Genomic DNA, 22,671 nt, shown 5'->3' with positions numbered 1-22,671 from the left:
AAAAAGCAAATGTCCAAAACACCTAGGCAAAGTCTCATTTTGTTAGGTCATGATGTCCTGTGATCGCTACAATAATCTTTCAGTCACAACCTTCATTTTATTTATTTATAAAATGTTTTACCAGGAAGTAATACACTGACAGTTACCTCTCGTTTTCAAGTATGTCCTGGGCATAGAGTTAAGGTGACAAATAATACATGGTTACAATACACAGTTACATAAGTGAGTAGGATATACATTAAATACAAGGCATAGCATGCACAGTTAGAGATAAGGCTGAGTCCCCTGTGCCGCTGACCGCGCGGTGCTTGACGAGGTAAACGTTCGCTATTTAAATTTGGATGTCCCCGCTCACGCGGGCACGGACGCTCACCCACGCTTGCGTAAACGAAAAAAACTATCTTTGAACCGCCTCAGCTTGCCTGCAACGCCCCCGCACGCGCTTGAGAAATAGCGCGGAAACCCGTCGCTCATGCTTGGGAGAGTTGGTGACGTCACCGCTCTCAAAGCATAAGCGCGGTCAGCGGCACAGGGGACTCAGCCTAATATATATTATAGGCGTATGTAACAGCAGTTTTTTTTTCCAAACTGTACATGGAAGTTGCACACTGAAAATGTCAATGTTGTGTGAAGGGAATCAAGGCTTTAGAAAAAAATATATATTATTTTAATTTAAACAAAAACCTGCTACTACCAACAGGGATAGGGAAATACAAAGTATTTCCCAGTAATCACGTGACGAGCTTTATTTGCACTGATATAAAATGGTTTTACAATTGATATACTGCTATGTTTTTAACACGAGGCGCTATACACTTTCGGTTGATGCCTCAGCTGCCATGCAGAGCACTGCAATCCTCTCCTGACAGGGATCAACCGCTGTCTCATTTGAAAACTGACAGCGCGAAACAGTCCCAAAGACTATCGGTTGTGTGCGCATGCGCACCAGGAGGCGCTCTTAACCGATCACCGAAGTGCGCGGCGCGAGAACAGTTCGCGGATCGCCGACGTGGGGCATCGACAGTCGCATCATCAATCTGTGGCGGCCTCGGGAGAGCGCGGGCGGCAATGGAGGAGGCGGCTGCGGCGAAAGGGCCGCCCTTCGACGAGGTGGCCAAAGTGGCCATGGACTGGGTGTTTGATTTCATGTTCGTCAGTATGTGCCACTACTTCAAAGAGGAACGCGCGGAGGATTTCCAGCGGGCTAGCAAAACACTGGAAGGTAAAGCAGGGAGAGGGGGTGGGATGACGTACGTGACGTAAGCCTGGCGCTCTCCAGCCATTGGATGTTGACGGTCTATGGTTATGATACTGGTTGGCTGCGAGGGCGCATGCGCTCCGCCCACACCCCCTCAGGCGGTGCGTGTAGTCCTGTACCGAGGGCCGCAGCAATTTAGGACGTTATTTCCCCTTTGGGTCTGGTTGTAATGCATTTATTCAGTTAGCTTTGTATAGAGTCATCTATAGAGGAGCATAAAAACATGTATTTATTTGTTACAAAACACAGGCTGATATCTGAAAATAAGATACACATTAATTTCTCTACCACTGGGAGCTATAAACGGTCCCAAGCGTAAGCACGGCGTATTTTATGGTGGTATCTTACTGCAGGCAAAGATCCGTGTATGTTCTTTTATACACCGAGTGGGAATGAATTACATCTAACCCACTGATCGTTTATAACATGAATCTTCAGTCTCCTGGCTGCTGTACAAGTTTAACACACCAATTCCCGTGCATATTGTACCAGATTTTGCCACCGAGTTGGAGCTCCGGAGTTACATGATCCCCATGTTTAACCATTCAGAAGTGAAACCAGTGTAACTTCTGTGCTCCAACTCGGTGGCAAACTGGTACAATATGCACATCTGGCATTTAAACAGGCAGTCCAATGTAGCAGGTTTAAAACTAGGCCTAGTTTAATTATAAAGAGCATAAATAACACGTCTTATCTTCCATTCATTTGAATGGGAATTGAGGTGTGCTAAACAAAGCATAGTAAATATGGGCATAGTTGTCTTTCCTTGCAAAAAATGAACATACTTTGCATTTCTCTGGGCATAAAGAGAAAAGCATACCAAAATGCTAAGAAACTATTACACTTAATGAAAAATAAAATAAACTGAATTGATGTTTTGGTTTGCAAATGACTGATAAATAGGGGTAATGACCTATAATAGCCGATTCAGACTTGTTAAATTAAATGCTGGGGGACCGCGCAAGGCCTCTGTAAACTTACCTTGACTCAGATGGCTTTGTGCGACGCGCCATCAAATGACGCCGTGGGGTGACATGACCCCGTGGTGTCATTTGATGCTTAATACAAGTTAAGGGGGGCGCGAGTAGTGGTGGAGAGCATCCAAGGGGGTGCAGGGCAAAAAGTTTGCACACCCCTGTTCTAAGGGAAGTGGATCCTCTTCCTCAGATCCCATAAGGAACTAGATGAGGGGATCTCACCTGTAAATATGCTTATAGTCCTGTAACTAAGGGTAAGCAACAGATTTGTTTTCCAAGTTAGGGCAAGTCTCCCAGGATAGGGGCCCTAGACACTACACTGTACCAGTAGCATAGAGGTGTTCCAGGTAGCAACACACAAAAAAGGGTACCATTAAAGTAAAAAGTTATGAGGGAATAGTGGTGAGGAATATCCCCAAGTGTAAGAGCACAACCCAAATATGGGACGTCCGATGTCAACACCAGCATGATGGTAGAAACACAAAATGGTGACCAAAGAAACAATCCACAAGAGTAGCAAAAGGACACAAGTGACTCCTGGAATAGATACAGTAAGAAAATGAAAAACAAGAACATACAAAGCCTAAGTAGTAGTAATAGTAATGTGAACCACTCGGAGGAACAAAACAGTATAATAGCGTGTAAAAAAAAAAACATTGACTTCAATTAAACTAGCTGTAATATAAATTAAACACAGACATGCTAAAGTTAACTACACTCACAAGTAGGGGTGTACCAAGTACCTGGAATTACCTGGCACCTGGCGTTACCCGGCACATTTCCAGCTACCCGGACGTTACCTGGACCTGGCAACTGAGAAGTGGGCCCGGCGTCGGGTAATGTCAGAGCAGCTGGAAATAATCTTATTGCTTACCTTTCGGAAGACATCTAGGACCAGCAGCAGCGGTACTGTGGCGATGGCAGCATCGGAGGTGTCTTCAGCCGGCAGGGGAGCTGCAGGAATCCCTTCCACAGCACCGGAGCAGGTAAACAGTGTGTGTGTGAGCCACCGGGGAACCACGTGACCGGAGCAGGAGACGGAGCGTTCCTATTGGACAGCAGTAGAATAGGAACGCTCCATCTCCTGCTCCGGTCATGTGGTTCCCCGGCGGCTTACACACACTGTTTACCTGCTCCGGTGCTGTGGAAGGGATTCCTGCAGCTCCCCTGCCGGCTGAAGATACCTCCGATGCTGCCACCGCCACAGGACCGCTGCTGCTGGTCCTAGATATCGCCGCCACCCTGCAGGTAACAAACCGGGTACCCGACCAGGTAGAACCATTGATTTTGGCCGAGTACCCGTTACCCGTTGTTTTTTTTTTTTTTTAACACTACTCGGTACAACACTACTCACAAGTGCATGGAAAACAGGAGAATCAACATTTGGTAAGAAAACAATGTGAACCTGATGCATCATTGAGATGATGAAACACTTAAGTGTCATAGGTTTGTAGCACCCTTGGGGTATGCTAGAGTTTTCTTGGTGAGTCCTGGTCCCTACAGGAAGTTAAGGGGTTAAATAATTTACAGCCCCTAGTTGTAGCTAATAGTAAGTAAGCCCTTTGGCATGCTCGCTCCCTTTCTAACAAGTTCCTCTCTGCGCATTACTTCTTTCTCTCTCACTCTCTGCTCCTATTTGCTATAACTGAGACCTGGCTCAATCAGTCTGACTCTGCTCTGGAAGCTGCCCTCTCTTATGGCGGCCTTTCTTTCTCCCACACTCCGCACCATGATGGCAGGGGTGGAGGCATGGGGCTCCTCCTCTCCTCTCTGCCGTTACGAACCCATCCTATTCCTCCCTCTCATGCTTTCCCCTACTTTTTGAGGCTCGCGCTGTCCAGATCTTCTCTCCTATAGCTGTCCATCTATCGCCCACCTACCTCTACCCATCCCCCTTCTGCCTTTCTCTTTTACTTTGAATCCTGGCTCTCTTTCCTCAGACTCCCCTGTTCTTCTCCTTCGGGACTTCAACAACCACATTGATGAGCCCTCTCTCCCTTGGGCTTCCCACCTTTATCGTCTCTTCTTTTGGCCTTCAACAGTGGACTGCAGCCAGCACCCATAAGGATGACCACTACCTAGACCTAGTTTTCACTACAAACTTTTCTCTCTCTGATTTCTCCATTTCCCCCTTTGCTCTCTCTTCCCATCACCTCATCTCATTTTCTCTCTCGCTTCTCCCCATCTCCATCTATCCCTAGTTTCTGCTGAGACCTGCGCTCAATTAACCTACCAGCTTTTGATTCCACTTTACGCTCCTCCCTCTCCTCTCTCAGCCCTTCTCCAGATCCTGACAACCAGGTCAGGAACTACAACTCTGCCTTATCCTCCTCTCTTGATCTACATGCCCCGCTTTCTCTCTGCCGCCCTTCTAACCCCAGACCTTGGCTAAATTCCAACACGCACATGCTGCGTTTCTCCACTGGTTCCTCTGAACTCCTCTGGAGAAAATCCCACACTCTCGCAGACTTTCTTCACTACAAATTTATGCTATCCTGTTTCAACTCTGCCCTCTCTCAGGCTAAACAAACCTACTTTTCTTCACTAATCAACATGCACAAGTCTAACCCATGCCAACTCTTCTCTGTCTTTGACTCTCTACTCAAACCAGCCTCAGCTGACTCTTCTTCCTCCATCTCACCTAAGGACCTGGTGGAATCCATACATCAGAACATCCCCTCTATATCCTCCTCCCATGCTACACCGCTTCCTAACTCTCCTCCTGTCTTCCTTGACTCTTTTTCCGCTGTCTCAGAGGATGATGTGTCACTGCTGATCTCCTTTTCTCCCTCTACCACTTGACCTCTTGACCCCATTACCTCCCATCTCCTAAAACCTCTTGTTCCTACTATAATTTTTACGCTCACATACATTTTTAACTCCTCCCTCTACTCTGGTACTTTTCCCACCTCCTTCAAACATGCAACAGTTATACCATTACTCAAAAAGAGCAAGCTTGACCCTACCTATCTTTCTAACTATCAACCTGCCTCCCTCCTTCCATTTGCCTCTAAACTACTTGAACGTCTTGTATTCTCTCACTTGCTCCACTTTCTCAACACCTATTCTCTTCGAGACCCTCTAAAATCTGGCTTCCGCACTGCTCACTCGACTGAAACAGCCCTCACTAAAATAACTAATGGCTTCCATGCTGCCAAAGACAGAGGTCATTACACTCTGCTCATATTACTCAAACTTTCTGCAGCATTTGACACCGTGGACCACCCTCTTCTCCTTTGCATTCTCCATACTCTTGGTATTCGTAACACAGCTCTATCCTGGATCTCCTCTTACCTCTCCCATCGTACTTTTTAGTGTCTCTTCTGCTAACACCTCCTCTATCAATCTCTCTGTGGGGGTACCCCAGGGCTCTGTCCTGGGGCCTCTTCTCTTTTCTCTGTACACAATTTCTCTAGGTGACCTAATCACATATCTTTGGTTTAAATATCACCTCTATGCTGACGACACACAAATTTACTTATCAACCCCTGACGTTACACCTGCTGTACAGACCAAAGTTTCTGAATGTCGCTCTGCGATAAAATCATCCTGGATGGCCATCTGCCGACTGAAACTTAACATGGCAAAAACAGAGCTCCTCATACTTCCTCCCAAACCTGGCCCTACTACCTCCTTCCACATTATTGTTGGAAGTACTATCATTCACCCAGTAGCCCAAGCACGCTGCATATGGGTCACACTTGACTCCTCTCTCACATTAAGCCTCTCACATTTAAACGTATCTAAAACCTGTTGCTTTTTCCTCCGCAATATTATAAAGATACGCCCTTTCCTCTGTTGCTCAACTACTAAAACTCTGACTCGGGCCCTCATGCTCTCCCGTCTCAATTAATGTAACCTCCTGCTGTCCGGCCTTTGCCTCTCACCTGTCTCCTCCACAATCTATCCTAAACGCTGCTCCTAGAATCACTCGACTCCTATATCTGTCTCGGCGTCTCCTCTGCTGAAATCTCTCTTCTGGCTTCCTATCAAATCCTGCATGTCGCACTCAATTCTCCTCACTTTTAAAGCTCTTCTACACTCTTCTGCTGCTGCTGCTCCTCCTTACATCTCAGCCCTAATTTCTCGCTATGCACCATCCCGACTCTTGCGCTCTGCTCAAGGATGTCTTCTCTCTACCCCTTTTGTATCTAAAGCCCTCTCCCGCCTTAAACCTTTCTCACTGACTGCCCCGCACCTCTGGAATGCCCTTCCCCTCAATACCCGACTAGCACCCTCTCTATCCACCTTTAATACCCACCTTAAGACACACTTGCTTAAAGAAGCATATGAGTAGCATAATACTATACACATGACACATAAAGCTTGGCCCCCTGCAGATGCACTTACCAGAATGCCCTCCTACTATCTCTGTACGTTCTTCCTTCCAATTAGATTGTAAGCTCTTCGGAGCAGGGACTCCTCTCCCGAAATGTTACTTTTATGTCTGAAGCACTTATTCCCATGATCTGTTATTTGTATTATTTGTTATTTATATGATTGTCACGTGTATTAATACTGTGAAGCGCTATGTACAATAATGGCACTATATAAATAAAGACATGCATACATACAAGTAACTTATTTCAAGTAGCTAATTTGAAGTAAAGAATCTTATGTTGGAAATCACTTAAATCAGTGATTGGTCAGTTTCTATCCTAGAAGGTTCTGGAAAAGTAAACCCTTTAGAAGATTATTTAGTTAGGTAAGGCTTCTCCTTTCCTGCCCAGCAACAGGGGTGGGAAGAAAGGTTATAAATATTTTGGACGTGAGTATTTTTCTCAGATCATATTTTCTTCCCTCATTGAGGGGATCTCTGGGGCTCTCCTAGCCCTGTAAAAGGGGTAAGCCACATGCCTTGTTTTCTGAGTTAGGTCAAGTCTCCCAGTATAGGGGCCCAGAGACACTGCACTAGAAAGGAATCCTGCCACAGTAAGTTCTTCACCGCAGGGTTCATGAAGGAGATCTGGGTCAGTGTCACGGGAGACCAGGCATTTACACCTTTTTACTAGGATCATACATTAATCAAAACATGTAAGTGAAATAAATTGTACATTTATTTGCAAGAAAAGGCATTGATACACAAACTACATAAGAAAATACACACTTACTGGGGTTCTGGGGTACAAAACTAGACTTTCCTAGGGGCAGGGGCTCCTAAATAAGAAGCTTACCCTGACCGGGACATAGCCCGAAATGTCCTGGAACTCAAATCGGCATGAAGTTCCAGCTGCTACCACACCCTTCTCTCCGGACGACTTGAATCTGCTTGACCGGGACTTGACTCCAAACGTCCTGGAACTAAAAGCATCTTGAAATCCCAGCCGCGACCGCTACACTCGTTTAGGAGAACTTGGCATCAAAAAGCTAGACTTAAAAAATATTTCGAGTTGGTTTCCTGAAGCCGGTGCTCTGCTATTTGCGCAAGAGCATCTTTTTCCACTTTCAAAAGTCCCGCTGCAGTCCTGGTGCTTAGAATTTCACGGATGGATTGGCTGATGCTTTCTTATATTATTTTGGAGTTCATTCACAAAATACTACAGCCAATCACAGCGTGGGAACTTTTCTTACCAGCCAATCAGAGCAATGCCGGTCCTGTGAAGCTGGGTAAGCGGGGATTCTGAATCTGCCAAGGGATATGCGCAAGTTTGCCACATAGTCCCTTGCTATTCAGATGCCACCCGCTGGAACAGGCGCCTCCATGTCTGATGGGGCAAATGGTAGTCCGTACAACTTCCATTCAGCCCAGGATGAGAGTACTTGAGCTCTGCCCTACCATCCAAATGGCACTCACACCTAGCATCCTCTGGTGTCTTTCATCTCCGATGTCTGAGCCAACTTGCTGTCACCAAATTGGTAGCCCAGTGGCCTGTCAGAACATTTGTTCTGAAAGTCCCAGCTCATTATACAGTGCACAACAGTATATACACATGTAAACACAATGTTAATAAAATATACTTTATATATCTGTAACACAGTTTGCTCCCCCCAATCGCAGATAGAGTGCATGTGAGGAGAATCTATATGTATTACTAGGTGTGGTGCTTTACCTGTCAGGTTCACAGGAGGCCTGAACCTCTGCCAGTGAGAGCCTGGGGTGAATCCTCTGGAACAATCTATATAAACAGCGCCTCCATCTGTGTAGGATTCTAAGGGTAGAATGACCCCCTGACACAGGACCCGCATATAGTAATCGCATACACCAGTAAAAATATAAAAACAGTTAATATAGGGGCAGATAAACACAATACAACATACATAAACAATATTAACAGTGTCCTTCTATGACACTAATAGGAACAACTACTCGTCGTCTCGCCAGGCTTGGTACCCTGTACCTCAATCCCCAAAAGTCACCAATAGTCCCGCAACCCCACCCACGTGTGGAACCGCGCTGCCCACTAAGATGAAGTGTATAGGTGGTTCACTTGGTGATGTGGATAGTACCTGCCCGGGGCTCCTGCACCCGAGTACAGCAGATGCTTGACTTGGAATCCCTTGCTCCAGGAGATGATCCAAGATGCCTCCGCCTCAATGGTGGGTGGCTCCCGCATGGCGTGATCCACCTTAAGAATGTCTCTGCCTCTGTTACTGCAGAGGATGTTTCACCTTCACAGCAATGGCCAGGATATTTCCGTTTCCTAGCTGAACCCTCACTTGTCTAGGTTCTACAGGACCCTGTCCCTATCTCAGGGGAATCCCTGCAGTAACCACAAGCTGGGGATGAGTAGGGCCTAGCTGGGGCCTAAGGGGAAGACTTCTGGCCTAGTGCAGGGGGGGCTACTTTCCTCCCTGCACAAACACACCCTCCCCTCTCTGTGTCCCAGCTCCTACTGACACTCGTGCTCCACTGTCAGCCTCCTGACTCCAGCACGCAACAATGTATCCCCTTTGCAGCAGGAGAATCTGTAAGCCCTATTGGCTGTAATGCAGCAGGTGATATGGGTGAAAGGGCAGTCCCCTGAGGCTTCTGGGTAATGTAGTTCCTTTAGAGCATCTACTCTATTGGCGCAGCGTGCGCTTTCTTTACTGTGCATGCGCGATCCTGTAATGGCTGCCGCTGCACTCCTCTGCGCAGGCTCTATCTGTAATGGCCGCCACTGACGTGCGAACTCCCGCGCATGCTTGAAGGCTTGTGCCAATCTCAATATGATCGCCGTAACTCCTGGGGCTATACTGTGCGTGCGCGAGCTCCTGCGCATGCGCAAACGCACTAAACATGGCGGCGCCCTGTTGTATACGCCGCCGGGAGCCCCAGGCTACGCGATCGCCCCAGGCTACGTGATCGCCCCCTCAGCTCCCTTACATACAACGGGGGTCCCCATTCTCCTGCGCAGGTAAGGGGGGCCAGGGGGAAGCCTGCTACATATCCTAAGTCTCTGGTTATGGGAAATAGAATGGACAACTGCACTTTATTTTGTAGTAGCCGATATTCCCCACACACTATAAAATAGACTTGGATTGGACTTTAAAAATCCCCTCACAAAGCTATATATGGTTGGAACATCCCAGAACCTCTATACCGGTTCTGTGTTACCTGGGCATTAACTGGGTATCCCCCTTAACCTAGAGACCCCTCCTAGTTACAGGGACCATTTGGATCCCAATGCCCCATTTACCTTTCTGGGCTATGCTGAAGCAGGGAACCCAAGCGGTGAGTCACACAAGCGTTTTCAAGGGGAGATATTGCCAGGACAATGTGCTAATATTTATCCAGGAATCAAGCATGATTACCGGGTACATTTTTGGGGTATCCAGCAACTCTGGACCCCGACTATCTAGACACATTCAGACAACACTTGCTCCGCAACCCCCCTTGAAACTCATACCCTAGCAATCCCTGCTTGCTGGCATCCCTGGAAAGGCAAAAACATAAAAATTCTTTATTAACGCACATTACAGTTTATACATTAAACAGCACCGGGCTCAAGAGCTGACACTTTTTGAACCCTTATTACGGATCAGGGGTAACCAAACAGGCTTAAACCTTTTGAGCGCCTGGTTACCCCCCTAGCGTCACAGTGAGACTACTAGGAATGGCAGGATGAAGGTTCCAGCTTTCTTAGGCAGAAGAGAAAGGCTTGAAAAAGAGCTGGTCTACATACAAACCTCCTGGTTGAGGAAACCTGAGTGAAAATGTCTATGTAACTCATGAAAACCTGTCCTGTTGCTGACCTGAGTTGCCTGTTATAATAAAATTACGAAAAGTTCCTATCGCCCTCCATCTTTTTATTTTGCTCACCATACCGGCCCTGCACAAATGTCCAGCCCCCTTAGATGGAAGGTAAAGCCGCCGAGTTAAACACACACACACTTTGGGACTGTTTTGGTGTGGCCCCTCTTCTTTAGCCGGGGATAGAGGTGTTACAGGTATTTATCCAATAACTTTCTCTTTGTAACAGAAAGCTCTCTACTGATATCCGTGGGTGCACGTGAGATGTTCCATTTCTATGAATAAGGAATTGTTTGAGTTGCTTAAAGTGGTATTGTCAAGCCCTGACTTGTTTTTACTTTTGTGCTCAATAAATTGAGTGCACAATTACTTATTTGCTTTCCCACAGGGACATTTAATACCATAGATGACATTTCCCACCATGCATGTTTTAGTCATGAAAGATTTACTGGTCCTTGAATGTATAAAAGATTGACCCAGGAGGATGCTGCTACATACCAAGCAGGGACAGCAGCTGGAACTTTTTGGGCATCGGATTTGATGAAAATGTAACCATGCTAAGAGTGGCCATCATATTTAGCGAACGTAAAGCATGCTGGAGAGGAACTGGCCATGTTTTATGTAGTAGAAAAAATAGGTCTGGGCTCTTATATTTTTCTTAACCGTTTTATCACTGAGGCTGGACATAGCTTTAACATAGCCCCTTTCTAGAAACCGTTTTTTCATCTCATGCAAGATATGCATTGTATCATTCAGATCACTTGAAATCCTAGCAACTCTTCTCACAGCTGTTCTTTTTGAGCATTTCTTTATTTTTTATTTTACAGCATTGATAAAATTATTATTATTTTTTTTTCAAACTTCCAATTATTTTTTTGTAAGTGGTATCCTTTTGTTTTTTGTTGTTACTTATAATGTGAAAGGGCACAGATTTTTTTGTATTTTTTTTTTATACGTTTTTTTTTAATACTACAACATATTTTCATTTTTTTCCTTCCCTCTCTAACCTCTTTAACCTCTTGTGCCTTGGGAGCCTGTCACCTTCGTCGTATCCAAGAGAAAGTTGGAAATGATTTCCCCCTAATTTTTGGTAACCTGACAACTGTGGAATTTAAGGAAAATTGCATTTTGCACACTGTTTTTAAAATAATTCACATTATTTTATATTCATCACCGAGTACATACACTAACTATTATAATATATATTTCTAAGATTTTTAATCAATATTACTATTTTTTTATTCTAAGTCCAGTGTGTCTATCTTTCATACTTGCAACAGAACTAGTTCCTTTCTAGCACATACATTTGGCGAGCATTGATCTGCATTCAAGCGTGATCCCACATCCGGTGGCATCGATTAGTTACAACCTCTACTAGCCTATACACATTCTGGCAATGTATGTGATGTGTTGGTTGATCCTAAAACCAAATGTGTGGATACTGTTCATGCATGTTATGTAACGGCATATCAGTATCTCTTAACTTAACTACGTTGGCCAAAACAAAAGGGAATTGCGTACCCAGTTTATTGATCATAAAATAATCCAGGCAAGGATTGACAACACTACAGTATTTGTAAGCAATTCTAACATACTCTTATGAAACAGAGAGTGTGCTCTATACTACTTGTGATATATATACACACACACACACACACACACAGACACTAGTGTTGTGGTAGTAAGGGGGGGGGGGCCTGAAAATGTGAAGAAATAGCCAACTATTGTTGGAAAGGTTAATAGGAAAATACCATGACAGATGAGTTGCAGCTGGTCAAAACAGATGACTCAAGACATCAAGGAATAGATAAAAATAGACAGGACAAGCGCAAGATCTCATGAAAATTGATTTTAATATGAATATATGTATAAAAAAATGCCAATTCAATAATTTATATGCAGGTGTAAACTAATGATACAAGGTTACCGACTCCTACGTGCATCAAAGGGTTAATGTTAGTCCCATGGATTAAACCGCAACGGTGGCGGTGAGTACAATGGATATGTTTCCAGATTCAAACAGGCACCCACTCCTGGTCTCAGAAGTATAGGCAGTCACATCCTCACGGTTTAGGAGAGGAGAAAGGATCCAGCAAGCAGAGTACCCACCCTTGGTCTTCCACAAGCAGACGCTTACAGCATAGCAAAAGAGAATAGGCTCCGGTAAGGAAGGCACCCGGAACCCGAAGCGTCTGGACATTTCACTGCTATAACCAGTGTGCACCCGGCCCAAGAAGCCAGGTGTGCTGCGCCCGACCCAAGAAGCCAGGTGTGATGCGCCTGACCTAAGAAGCCAGGTCCGCTGCGCCCGACTGCCTGCTCCGACAAGCCAAGTCTGATAAGTGCATGTTTAAATGTCCCGTATGGGACATTTAAAGATGGCGTGACCGGTATAGGCAGTGTAGCGGAACATTTAAACATGCACTTATCAGACCTGGCTTGTCGGGCACGGGTGGTAAACATTGCTGCGAAATGTCACGGCGGAACGCCGATGGCATTTTGGTCGCGGCCAAACAACCTAGACCGCCGAAAAGCTGTGTAATACGGCTGACATAAGCTTATAGTGGTTCATGTTAAAATGGATATGAAGCAAATTGTGACACTGCTCATTTGCATGTAATTTCCCAGAATCCCTAGCTGCAGTGGTATTTCTATTTGCTGTTACAAAGAGAAAGTTATTGGATTTATACCCTTGACCCTTTGGTACCTCATGGTCTCGATGATGAATTAGGTTTGCATTGCTAAGTAAACAAACATTGATTCTTATGTTTTACATGATATTGTGAGTATAGTTACCTTTCTTTATTTTTAGCATATCTGTGTTTATATCACAGTCTATTTGTATAGTTTATTTCACAGTTTGTTTGGTCCCTGTCCTCCATGTTTCTACTACCACTAAGGTGCTGTCGGTACCTTGACATCTAATATCAGGTTGGGCTGCTTAATAAATGTTGGGAATATTTCCCATAGCTTTTGCACTCCTACAACTTTTTACTTGTTACTTTTGTGTTTCACTATATCTGTAAAGCAGTGGTTCTTAAAAAATTTTTTGAGCAGTGTCACCCCTGAAGTATTTTTTTTTCTTTTTTTAAATCTCTGGGCATCCCTGTTCTAAAGATCTCACTCACCGGTCCGCGCCATACACACTTTCATATTCACAAGCGCTCACACATCATACAACCCCTTTTACTCAACACACTATACATTTATCCTCCTCTTTTTACACAGCACACTCATCTTTTCTTAATCATAAGCACCACATTCACCCTCACCTTGTCTTACTTACACCACATATCTTTCTCTAACCCACAAAAACCTGTAGCCTCCTTTATCCTCCCCACACAAAGCCATCACACACACACACACACACACACACACACACACACACACACACACACACACACACACACACTCTCCCATCACCCTTATCCTCGCTCCTTCCTCCCATATTCCCACACACCTCAAACACTGCCGTCTGGAGCTGTAAAGCCTCCTCTCTGACATGTGCCGGGCTGAGAGAAGCGTAATGGGACGTTTGGCCGTGACTAAAATGCTGCCGTCGTTCCGCCACAGGGAAGGAAGCTGACAAAGCGGCAAAATGTCCGGCAGCCAAACGTCCTAGATCGGAGAGAGGAGCGGTGGGGCGTAGCCTCCACGTCTCCAGGCTGCACAGTAGGTGCCTGCAGAGCAACCAGCAGAATTTTCCCCCTGGCCGAGCGTTGTGGTACACCAGTGTTTGCCGCCACACTGGCTGAGAAACGCTGAACGTAGAGATTTGGGGAATTATTTGGTATGTCACATGGTGTATGCCATATTCATTTATATACAAGTCTGAATTTGGCTATTATGTCACCCTTTTCCTGGTACTGATGAAGGTGCAGAGGAAAATGACGACAAAATATTGTAAGAAAAGAAAAAATACAGTATTTTCTTTGGTTTTTGGTGTGCTGCCCTCTATCCCAAGAGAAATGCAAAGCACATTCCTTTTCCACACAAAACAAATAAGTTACCTGTTGGTCTTTTGTAGTCATTTTTTCATCTCCCCCCAGGTAGACATTTTTCTGTTTTTTCGAGTATCGCATATCAGTGAGTAAAATCGCTGACTGATAACAACGGCACTGAGTTACATAGATTGGAAGCTCATCTGGGCAGGGACTGTCTGTTAAAACCCTATGTACAATTCTGCTTACCGCGCACAGTATTGTAATTGTGAAGCGCTTTGAGTCCCATTCAAGGAAAGCGCCTTATTAAATAGAATAACTTTTATCTCCACTCCTTTCATGTTTACAAACCGATTCCTTTCTTGTAGCTTTTGTTGCACAACTACAGAGCACATTTTTAAAACAAATGTTTTAAAGGAGGCTTCTAATGAAACATATCTATTTGCAGTTCTTCTTGATGGTATTCCCAGATTGGATGCACATAAAAAGACGACTGTATTTATCTCGCAGTTCTTAACACGTGTTGCAGAAGGAAAACATCTTGGTGAGCACTCTTCCTTTTTCTTTCTAGAAAACAATGCACAATTTTTAAATCTTATTAGAAGGTAAAAAATATATATATTTCTAATAAACCAATGCCTGATATAACTTGAGTAATCATATCTGGAAGCGTTATATCACATATGAACTTTCAGAATTTCACAATTATTTTAGTATAGTTAATGCCTCTTGTTAGTACTGCAGATGTAGCTGACTTAATTGCTCTTGCTGAGAACACAGCATATTGCATTACAACGCAGAATATGACTACAGGCGGTCCTCGCTTATAGGACGGAATGGGTCCCGCAAACCGCCGTCGGATTGAGGGTCCATGTTAATCGGCAGCGGTGAGAGTCAGATAAGCGGATTCGATGTCGGATAATGCTTCTGGCGGACTGCATTATGCGGCGTCGGATAAGGCATCCGTTGTAAGCGAGGACTTGCTGTATTTGCTCAGGATTCAATGACAGTGATAGCGCAGACTTATCACAGAATATCCCATGATAACGCGCCGGTGGGAGTAGTAACCTTCGTTATATCTGTATGTGACAAATGCGGAGTCTACCATACTTATCACTTCATACAATAGGCAACACAAAGGTTTGTTTCCTAGTTGTCTGTCTGCACAGTGATTGCACGTTAACAGACCTATAACTACAAATTCATTAGGCTTCTTATAGCCCATGCAGGCGAATAGGACATAAGGGACTGGCCCTTTGATTTTCTTTCACTCCTGTTTCAAACAATATGTTCCTATCAGTTCATTGTGCCATATATCATTATGATGGAGAAAAAGTTTAGCTTCCCATCAGACTGCCTGCTCTCTTTGAAAACGTAAGTACATAAATATCTGAAGCTATTGAAACATAACTTTTAATTGAATCATTCAAAATACAATACAGGCATACCCCGGTTTAAGTACACTCACTTTAAGTACACTCGCGAGTAAGTACATATCGCCCAATAGGCAAACGGCAGCTCACGCATGCGCCTGTCATCACGTCCTGAGCAGCAATACCGGCTCCCTACCTGTACCGAAGCTGTGTGCAAGCGGGGAGACTATAGAGCCTGTTACAAATGCGTTATTTACATCAGTTATGCACGTATATAACAATTGCAGTACAGTACATGCATTGATAAGTGGGGAAAAGGTAGTGCTTCACTTTAAGTACATTTTCACTTTACATACATGCTCCGGTCCCATTGCGTACGTTAATGCGGGGTATGCCTGTATGCCAAAATAACTTGATGGGTAAATAAAACCTGATGCCCTCCGTATACAAACCTATATTGTCTGGCAGCCTAGCCAGTCTGTGTAGAAAGTACAGCGGTTCGGTATATTTCGAGTAGAGGAAATGCATTGACACACTGAATACCGGTTTGGTATCTCTTGTAACCAAGTCATAGGGGCCTATTCTAGTAGCCTTGATAAAATCTCAGACTTGGCATGTTCCGCAGGAAGTTTGTCAGTTTAGCTATCAGGCTATTCAGAAAGACTCTGAAACCATGTGATGGCAAAATGACCAAAACTTACAATGAGCAGAGATGTGATCTCAGACTCTCTCAAAAGTTCTCACCCATGCGATCTGCAGCGATCTGGTCCAGCAGCACAGAGAGAACCGCGTCTCTCTGTACATATCTCTCCAGAGATCGCAGGGTTTTAATAACAATTTTAATACTAGTGTATGTGAGCAGGGGTCTCCAGAGCAGAACCGCATTGGTTTCATGTCCAGGGACCCTCCGGTTGCCCGAGATACCGGCCCCGTTTTGGGGTGCCGGTATCTCCTATGCATTTAAATGTCCCGGTCACGTGACACGGGAGATTTAAATGCATAGGAGATACCGCCACCCCATAAAGAGGCCTGTATCTCGGGAAGCTTGGGGTCCCCGGACCAGAAATCAACGTCCATCCTTGGAGCAGCTACCTCCTTCACCCAATCCCTCTACCCTCAATAAACAAAAATAAACACAACACCCATGCCATGATTAAGGACGTCATCATCACTATACTCTAGGTCCATGTCCTTCATTGGCAGCAAGAGTACAATAAAAAATACAATCTTATGGCCCCTAACCCCTTAATCACCTAATCTATTAATAACCGCTATAGTAATTAAAGAGTTAACCCCCCTCCCCTGCTACCCACCCGGGAGGCCTAACCACCCACCCCGGGGCCATTGCAACATTAGTATCCGTGGCTCTCAGAGTGCAAGGTCTTAGTCTTTCTGTATCCTATACAGTTATTGTGTCCGAGGAGTCATTAGAGTAGCAATGTTTTTACATTGCTAGTTACTGTGTTCTTTTGTTACCACTTGCACAATTTCATCCTCCAGCTGTGTACTTCTTAGGCGGCGCTTATAGTGCCGGCGACGCGACATTGCGCCAAAACAAATGCATTGAATCTGTAGCATGCGCTTATAGTAGGCGCGATGGCAGAGCGACCTGAATCTCTGTAGTCAGTAGAATTTGATTTTACAGCGACGGTCTCACCATGTGACAGGTTGTAAACCAATCATAACTTCAGATGCAGGGAGAGGGGGGATGTGTGTGTCTGTGTGTGTTATTGTGTGTCGGGTCTCTCTGATGACAGCGCCAGAAGTCAGCTGGGCTAAGCTTCCGGCGCGCCGGCGTGAGAGGGAGGCCCGGTGCGTGCGTGAGCAGCCAGCGTGGGACAGACAGGTGCCTGCAGCGGGGCAGTCCTACCAGGCCACCGCCAGCCACCGCCCCTCTCCTCCCCCCCCACCGCCAGCCACCGGCTCTCCTCCTCCTCACCCCCGAAGCACCGCCAGCCACCGCCTCTTCCTTGCCCCCGCCAGCCATTGGGCCCCCACAGCACCGCATCCACCGGCCCCTGCAGCACCGCCAGTCCCTGCAGCCACCAGGCCCCCACGCAGCACCGCCAACTCCCGCAGCCAACGGGCCTCACCGTAGCACCGTCAGCCCCCCGCAGTCACAGCCCCCTATAGCACCGCCCCCCACCCCCTGCAGCCACCGGCACACTGCCCCCCACCCCCTGCAGCCGCCGGCAAACCTCCCCCCCTGCAGCCACCGGCACACCGCACCCCCCCCCCCTGCAGCCACCGGCACACCGCCGGTATTTGTTTTGGGGGTGTATTTTACTGGGAGGGGGTTGGGGTATTTTTTAGATGTAATGGGGGGGTTGGGGTATTTATTAGATTTATTGGGGGGGTTGGGGTATATTTTAGATGTTGGGGTATATTTGTATATGTATTGGGGGGTTGGGGGTGTATTTTTCTATGTATTGGGGGGTTAGGAAAAAGTTGCGCGCTAAATTTTTTTTTTCTCGTGGTAGGTGCGCTATGGATTGGGGGAGGGCCCTGCTCCTTTAATTTGTCCTGGGCCCCAAGATTTCTGTTGGCGGCCCTCATTTTGTGTGTATGTGTATGTCAAGTGAAACACAGTATATTAACAACTTTAAAATAGCAAATTGTCCCGTAATTTTAAGTAAATTTAGCATACAAACAGAAATGACAACTCCTCTCCGTTTCAGCCTTCCCCCTTGCTCTTGTTTCCGCCCCTCTGCCTTCCCCCTTGCCTGACGTCACTCCCCTTGTAGCAAGAGACGGTCTCCCAAACTTAAATTACAACTTTCGCAACGGCTACAGAGACGGGTGACATTAGCCGTAGCCAGCTCTATAAACACCGCCTTAGGTTTAGAAAGCTAGTACGCAATCAAGACATCCAAGCCTGCAGCTTGCAATCGCGTGCTTGATCTATGTATTAATTGGACCATTGACCAATTAAGGGCTTATAGGGTAACATCACTCCAGTATCTACTATTTACACTACCCTCAGCTCTATACCCACCATCTAAGGGAGGCCTGTGTTACAGACCCCCTCTTATAGATAAATTGATTTAATATAGCTCAGTTGTCTATTTTATAAGTGATCCAGGGTGTTCACCTACACTCGACATAGGATAAACTGCGTGTGTCAACTGTCAATTTTTAAATCCCTTTATTTTATTATTTATGATCATTAAAGATTATTTTTTTAATACTTACACTAATCATTCAGTTTGGGATACATAGTGCTATATTTTGGGTTTCTTTTCTCATTCTAACTCATAATAAATTCATGAGACAGATCTACTGCACCATTCCAAATTATCAACATACTGATGGGTATTTGGTGTTTTCTTTTTTGCATTTCCTCTACTCCGAATATACTGCTGCACTTTCTATACTGCCTGTAACATATAGGTTTTTTTTATACGGAGGGGGAACGGTGATGATTTGTTTTTAGTTTAGCTTACTACATTTAAAATTACGGTATTCAATAAAACATGTGTAGCCCTGGTAAGAAATGGGGCTATAGTTCTATCCTCCTCCTGGTATAATTCCTGATAAGGGCAGGTTGCCAGGAGTTATCATGGGTTCCCCCCACTTCAAGCACTTGCCCTGAATCGTGGAGGTAGGTCACCTGACCCTGTGTCCAATCAAGAGACACAGGGGCGGTGCCTGCTGAGATCATAAAGAGCAGTGCATTTCCTATTTAGAGGGTATCTGGTAGTTCTGTCAGTCTGACAGTAGAGTGAGTTAGTGTTAGTGAGGAGAGGAGTGATCAGCTCATGAGTAGAGCTGCTATAGTTAGTGAGGTGGACCAAATACCTCTCACCCTGCTTAGGGGGTGAGGGAAGAGCTAGTCCCACTCTGGATGCCCTTTGGTCCAGAGTGGCGGCAGGGACCATCACAAGGGAGAACAGTTAGTGGACTGCATCAACTGTACCTGTCGGCTGCTGCTGCCCAAGAGAATAAAGAGTCTGCTGGTTTTAAAAGATAACCTTGTGTGAGACTGGAATCTCTCATCCCTGGGAGGGGGATTTCTTTGGTAGGGATTCCACCCCGCGTCCCTGGGGCTTACTATAGATGGAGGCTCTGCACCATTGAACGAGAACGAAGGCATTCACCCCAGTAACCTGTTCCTGTTGTCCCCCATGTCATCGCGGGAGACTCAGTCCCTCCTGTTGCCAGCAGGTATGCACCACACAGAGACATATAGCCAGACCCCAGAACACCTTAGGGGGCCCAATCTGCGATTGGGGGGGGATAGATGGGTTATAGTTGGAGGCGCTGCTGAGATAAACAGGACAGGTTTTCAGCGAAGCAGAGCTGAAAGTAGTATGTACACTTTCAAAGCAAGTGCTGCAGAAGCATGGGCATTTTTGGAGACTAGGGGTAGTCAGGAGAGACCGTCCTCTCGCACAGTACACCCTAGGTGCCCTAAGAGGGTGATGTCAATTTGGGTACAAGTGGCTATAGCTGTTCTAGTCGCCTTGAGGCAGATAGTGTAGGATTCCTGTGGAGGTAGCCTGTTAACAGAGGTCAGGGACTTCAGCATAGGGTCTGCACTATGAGTGGCCAAAAGTAGGTTGATGCCAAGTACTTAGGAATGCCAAGTACACTAGCCAGTATCCAGAAAACACACCACACAGTTCTTGTAATGAACCGTCAGCGAGTGCGGTGTACAAGGAGAGAGTTCTGCCTAGCCTGGGGTATGCCATGCGTTATATTCAACTGGTTAGAGCACCATTGAAAGTAGTAAGTGTCTAGGAACGAGTTGCACCATAGGCACTGAGAGTAGCGCTATCGTGGGCTTAGAGGGCTCACTAAAGATGGCAGCGAGAGATACATGTGCTCTCGGAAATGGAGGAGGTTAAAATGGCGAATGCTGCGCCATTCACTGCAACCCGGGCTGCAGCCGATCCAAAATGGCGACTCCCGCCAAGCCTAGATCGCGCCCGTGCTGCGTGCAAACAGGCTGCAAGAGAAATGTGGCGAGAGATGTGCAAGGGTTTGGCGCCAAAACCAGAACCACAGCTAAAAGAACGGAGCGGCGCAAAAGCCGAAGCCTCACCCATCTGTGCAGTGACTGGCCGACGGACGAAGCCACGTCACCCAAAGAGAGTGCCCCTCCTCTTGTTTCCACCAGAGGGAGGGGGGCACACTGAGAACCAATCCCAACAGTCCTCCCCAGCGGAAGGAGGGACAGGAAGTGAGGCTGAGGAACTTCAATTCTTCTTGACTGGTGAAGGAGAAGGAGCTGATTGTGAAACCAGTAAGCTGAGCGAATCAACCCCTGCGCAAAAGATGGCTGACTTAAGCGTGACAACTTATCAGCTTCCAGGAGGCCCCCTGGTTGTGGAGGTTGATGGCCGTGAATATCTGCGGTGCTTGTGCGTCCAATGCAGGTCACCCGGACCGACCCCAAGTACTATGGCATGGTGCCAACAGTGTGGCACGTTCTACCCCTGGCCTATCGAGCCATGCCCTACAATAGTGACTCAGCGAGATGCCTCTCCAGCGACGCTGATCGAGATGGAGGAGGCGGATGCGAAGGCTGCCCTGGTCCCATATGTCACCCCTGCGGTACGGACCCAGGCCCAGCCACCAAGAGATGTCTCGACAGAGGAGAGCGCGACCGCAGTGGAGGTAACGGAGCGGGCCCGTTTCGTACCCATACCCACTGGCGGTGCCGCAAGGACTCGAGGTGATTCCCCTGCGGAGGAGCCGTTGCAGTCCTCGTCGGATGATGAGAGAGACAGCCTGTCAACGGTGGTGATGTGCCGGCTGGCGGACCACCCCAGCTGTAAAGAAGACGTTCCACTTACCCCTGAGATGGAGCAGACGAGTCCGGAGATCCCCCGACGGCGAGGGCTGGTGCGGCCTGAACCGCGTAGAAGTCCCACGGCCGTGGCAACTCCCAGTGTGGCGGAGATGGGACCCGAGACGGCTCCGTAGGAGCCAACGAGCATCGCAAGACAGCGGAGTGGTAAGAGGACACCACCACCCCCTTATCCCCGCCAGGTGAAGGAGGAACCTGTGGAGAGAGAGAGAGGCTTGAGGCCTACCTGCCTGTCCGCGACCCTGATGGTCCACCGCCGCCCCTTCCGGTCCTCGACGCACTTCCGGTGCGGGACCAAGGAGCGGATGGAGATTTAACGAGGATCAATGATAATGTCACTTCCGGGTCAGACTGGCGCAGAGGCCCGGAAGCTTTGATTGCTTCCATAAGGAGAGCTGGGCTGGAAGCAGAGTTTGAGGAGTTTAAGGCCCAAGTAGCCAAGCTGGGAGCCCGAAGCGCTGCCGCAAGAGACAGTAAAAGAGTACCTACCGGTCGTGGCATCGCCCGACTCAGAGACACTGTACTGGACTATGGCGATCATGTGGTCACCGCCCCTAGCGCCATTGCCCCGGCCACTGCCCCTACCCCGTCACATGTCGTGCCACCGGGTCCTAGTGGGAGTAAGCTGGATAAGACGCCCAAGTTTTCAACTGATTGACGGGATTGGGTGACAAGTGATGAGGGTTCTGATGGGGAGATACCATTGACAAGTGTTGTACATGTACCTAACCCCACTGTGTTTAATCCTGTTCCTAGAGGTATTCCCCGAGGGTCCCAGTCTACTGCAAAAGCGGGTCCCGTAAGTCCCAAACCACCTAAGATGAATCCCACGGTTTACAAGAATGTCCCTAGAGGGAGGCGTAAAGGCTCGCACTCTACAGAGGCAGCGACATTTGGTGTATCCTCCAGAGCAGAGTCTGAGGAAGGTATGAGTGTGTCATCCTCATATGAGCACCGAGATAAATGGTGGGCACCGTTATTCACAGGGTATCATGAGGGGATGGACCGCACCAGATTTGTGTTAATAAAGAAAGATATTGTAGATCACTGGTGGAACGCAGGCACCTATTTATTGTCCACAGGAGGATGCCGATGAGTTAGATAACAGGTGGAGAGACATCATGCAAAATGTAATCA

General features: G+C 46.8%; 1 protein-coding gene across 6 annotated transcripts in view; it reads left to right on the top strand.

Moving 5' to 3' along the window:
* Nucleotides 1-950: 950 nt before the first annotated feature.
* The window catches only part of TERF1 (telomeric repeat binding factor 1), a 65,786-nt gene continuing 44,065 nt past the window's right edge, over nt 951-22,671 (top strand). For 3 of the 6 annotated variants that reach the window (XR_012797338.1, XM_075583475.1, XM_075583477.1), the window contains exons 1-2: nt 951-1,222; nt 14,798-14,893. Coding sequence is in view for 5 of the 6 variants with exons in the window: in XM_075583475.1 (XP_075439590.1) it covers nt 1,069-1,222; nt 14,798-14,893 (250 nt within the window). In the remaining variant the exon portion in view is untranslated. The remainder of the gene's footprint in view (nt 1,223-14,797; nt 14,894-22,671) is intronic. The other 3 variants (XM_075583473.1, XM_075583474.1, XM_075583476.1) reach the window with 3 other exon arrangements.

The sequence above is a fragment of the Ascaphus truei genome, chromosome 2 (genome assembly GCF_040206685.1).
Source record: "Ascaphus truei isolate aAscTru1 chromosome 2, aAscTru1.hap1, whole genome shotgun sequence".
Classification (NCBI taxonomy): Eukaryota; Metazoa; Chordata; class Amphibia; order Anura; family Ascaphidae; genus Ascaphus; species Ascaphus truei.
Note: the sequence above shows the minus strand (reverse complement) of the source record. Positions and strands in the feature narration are given on the sequence as shown.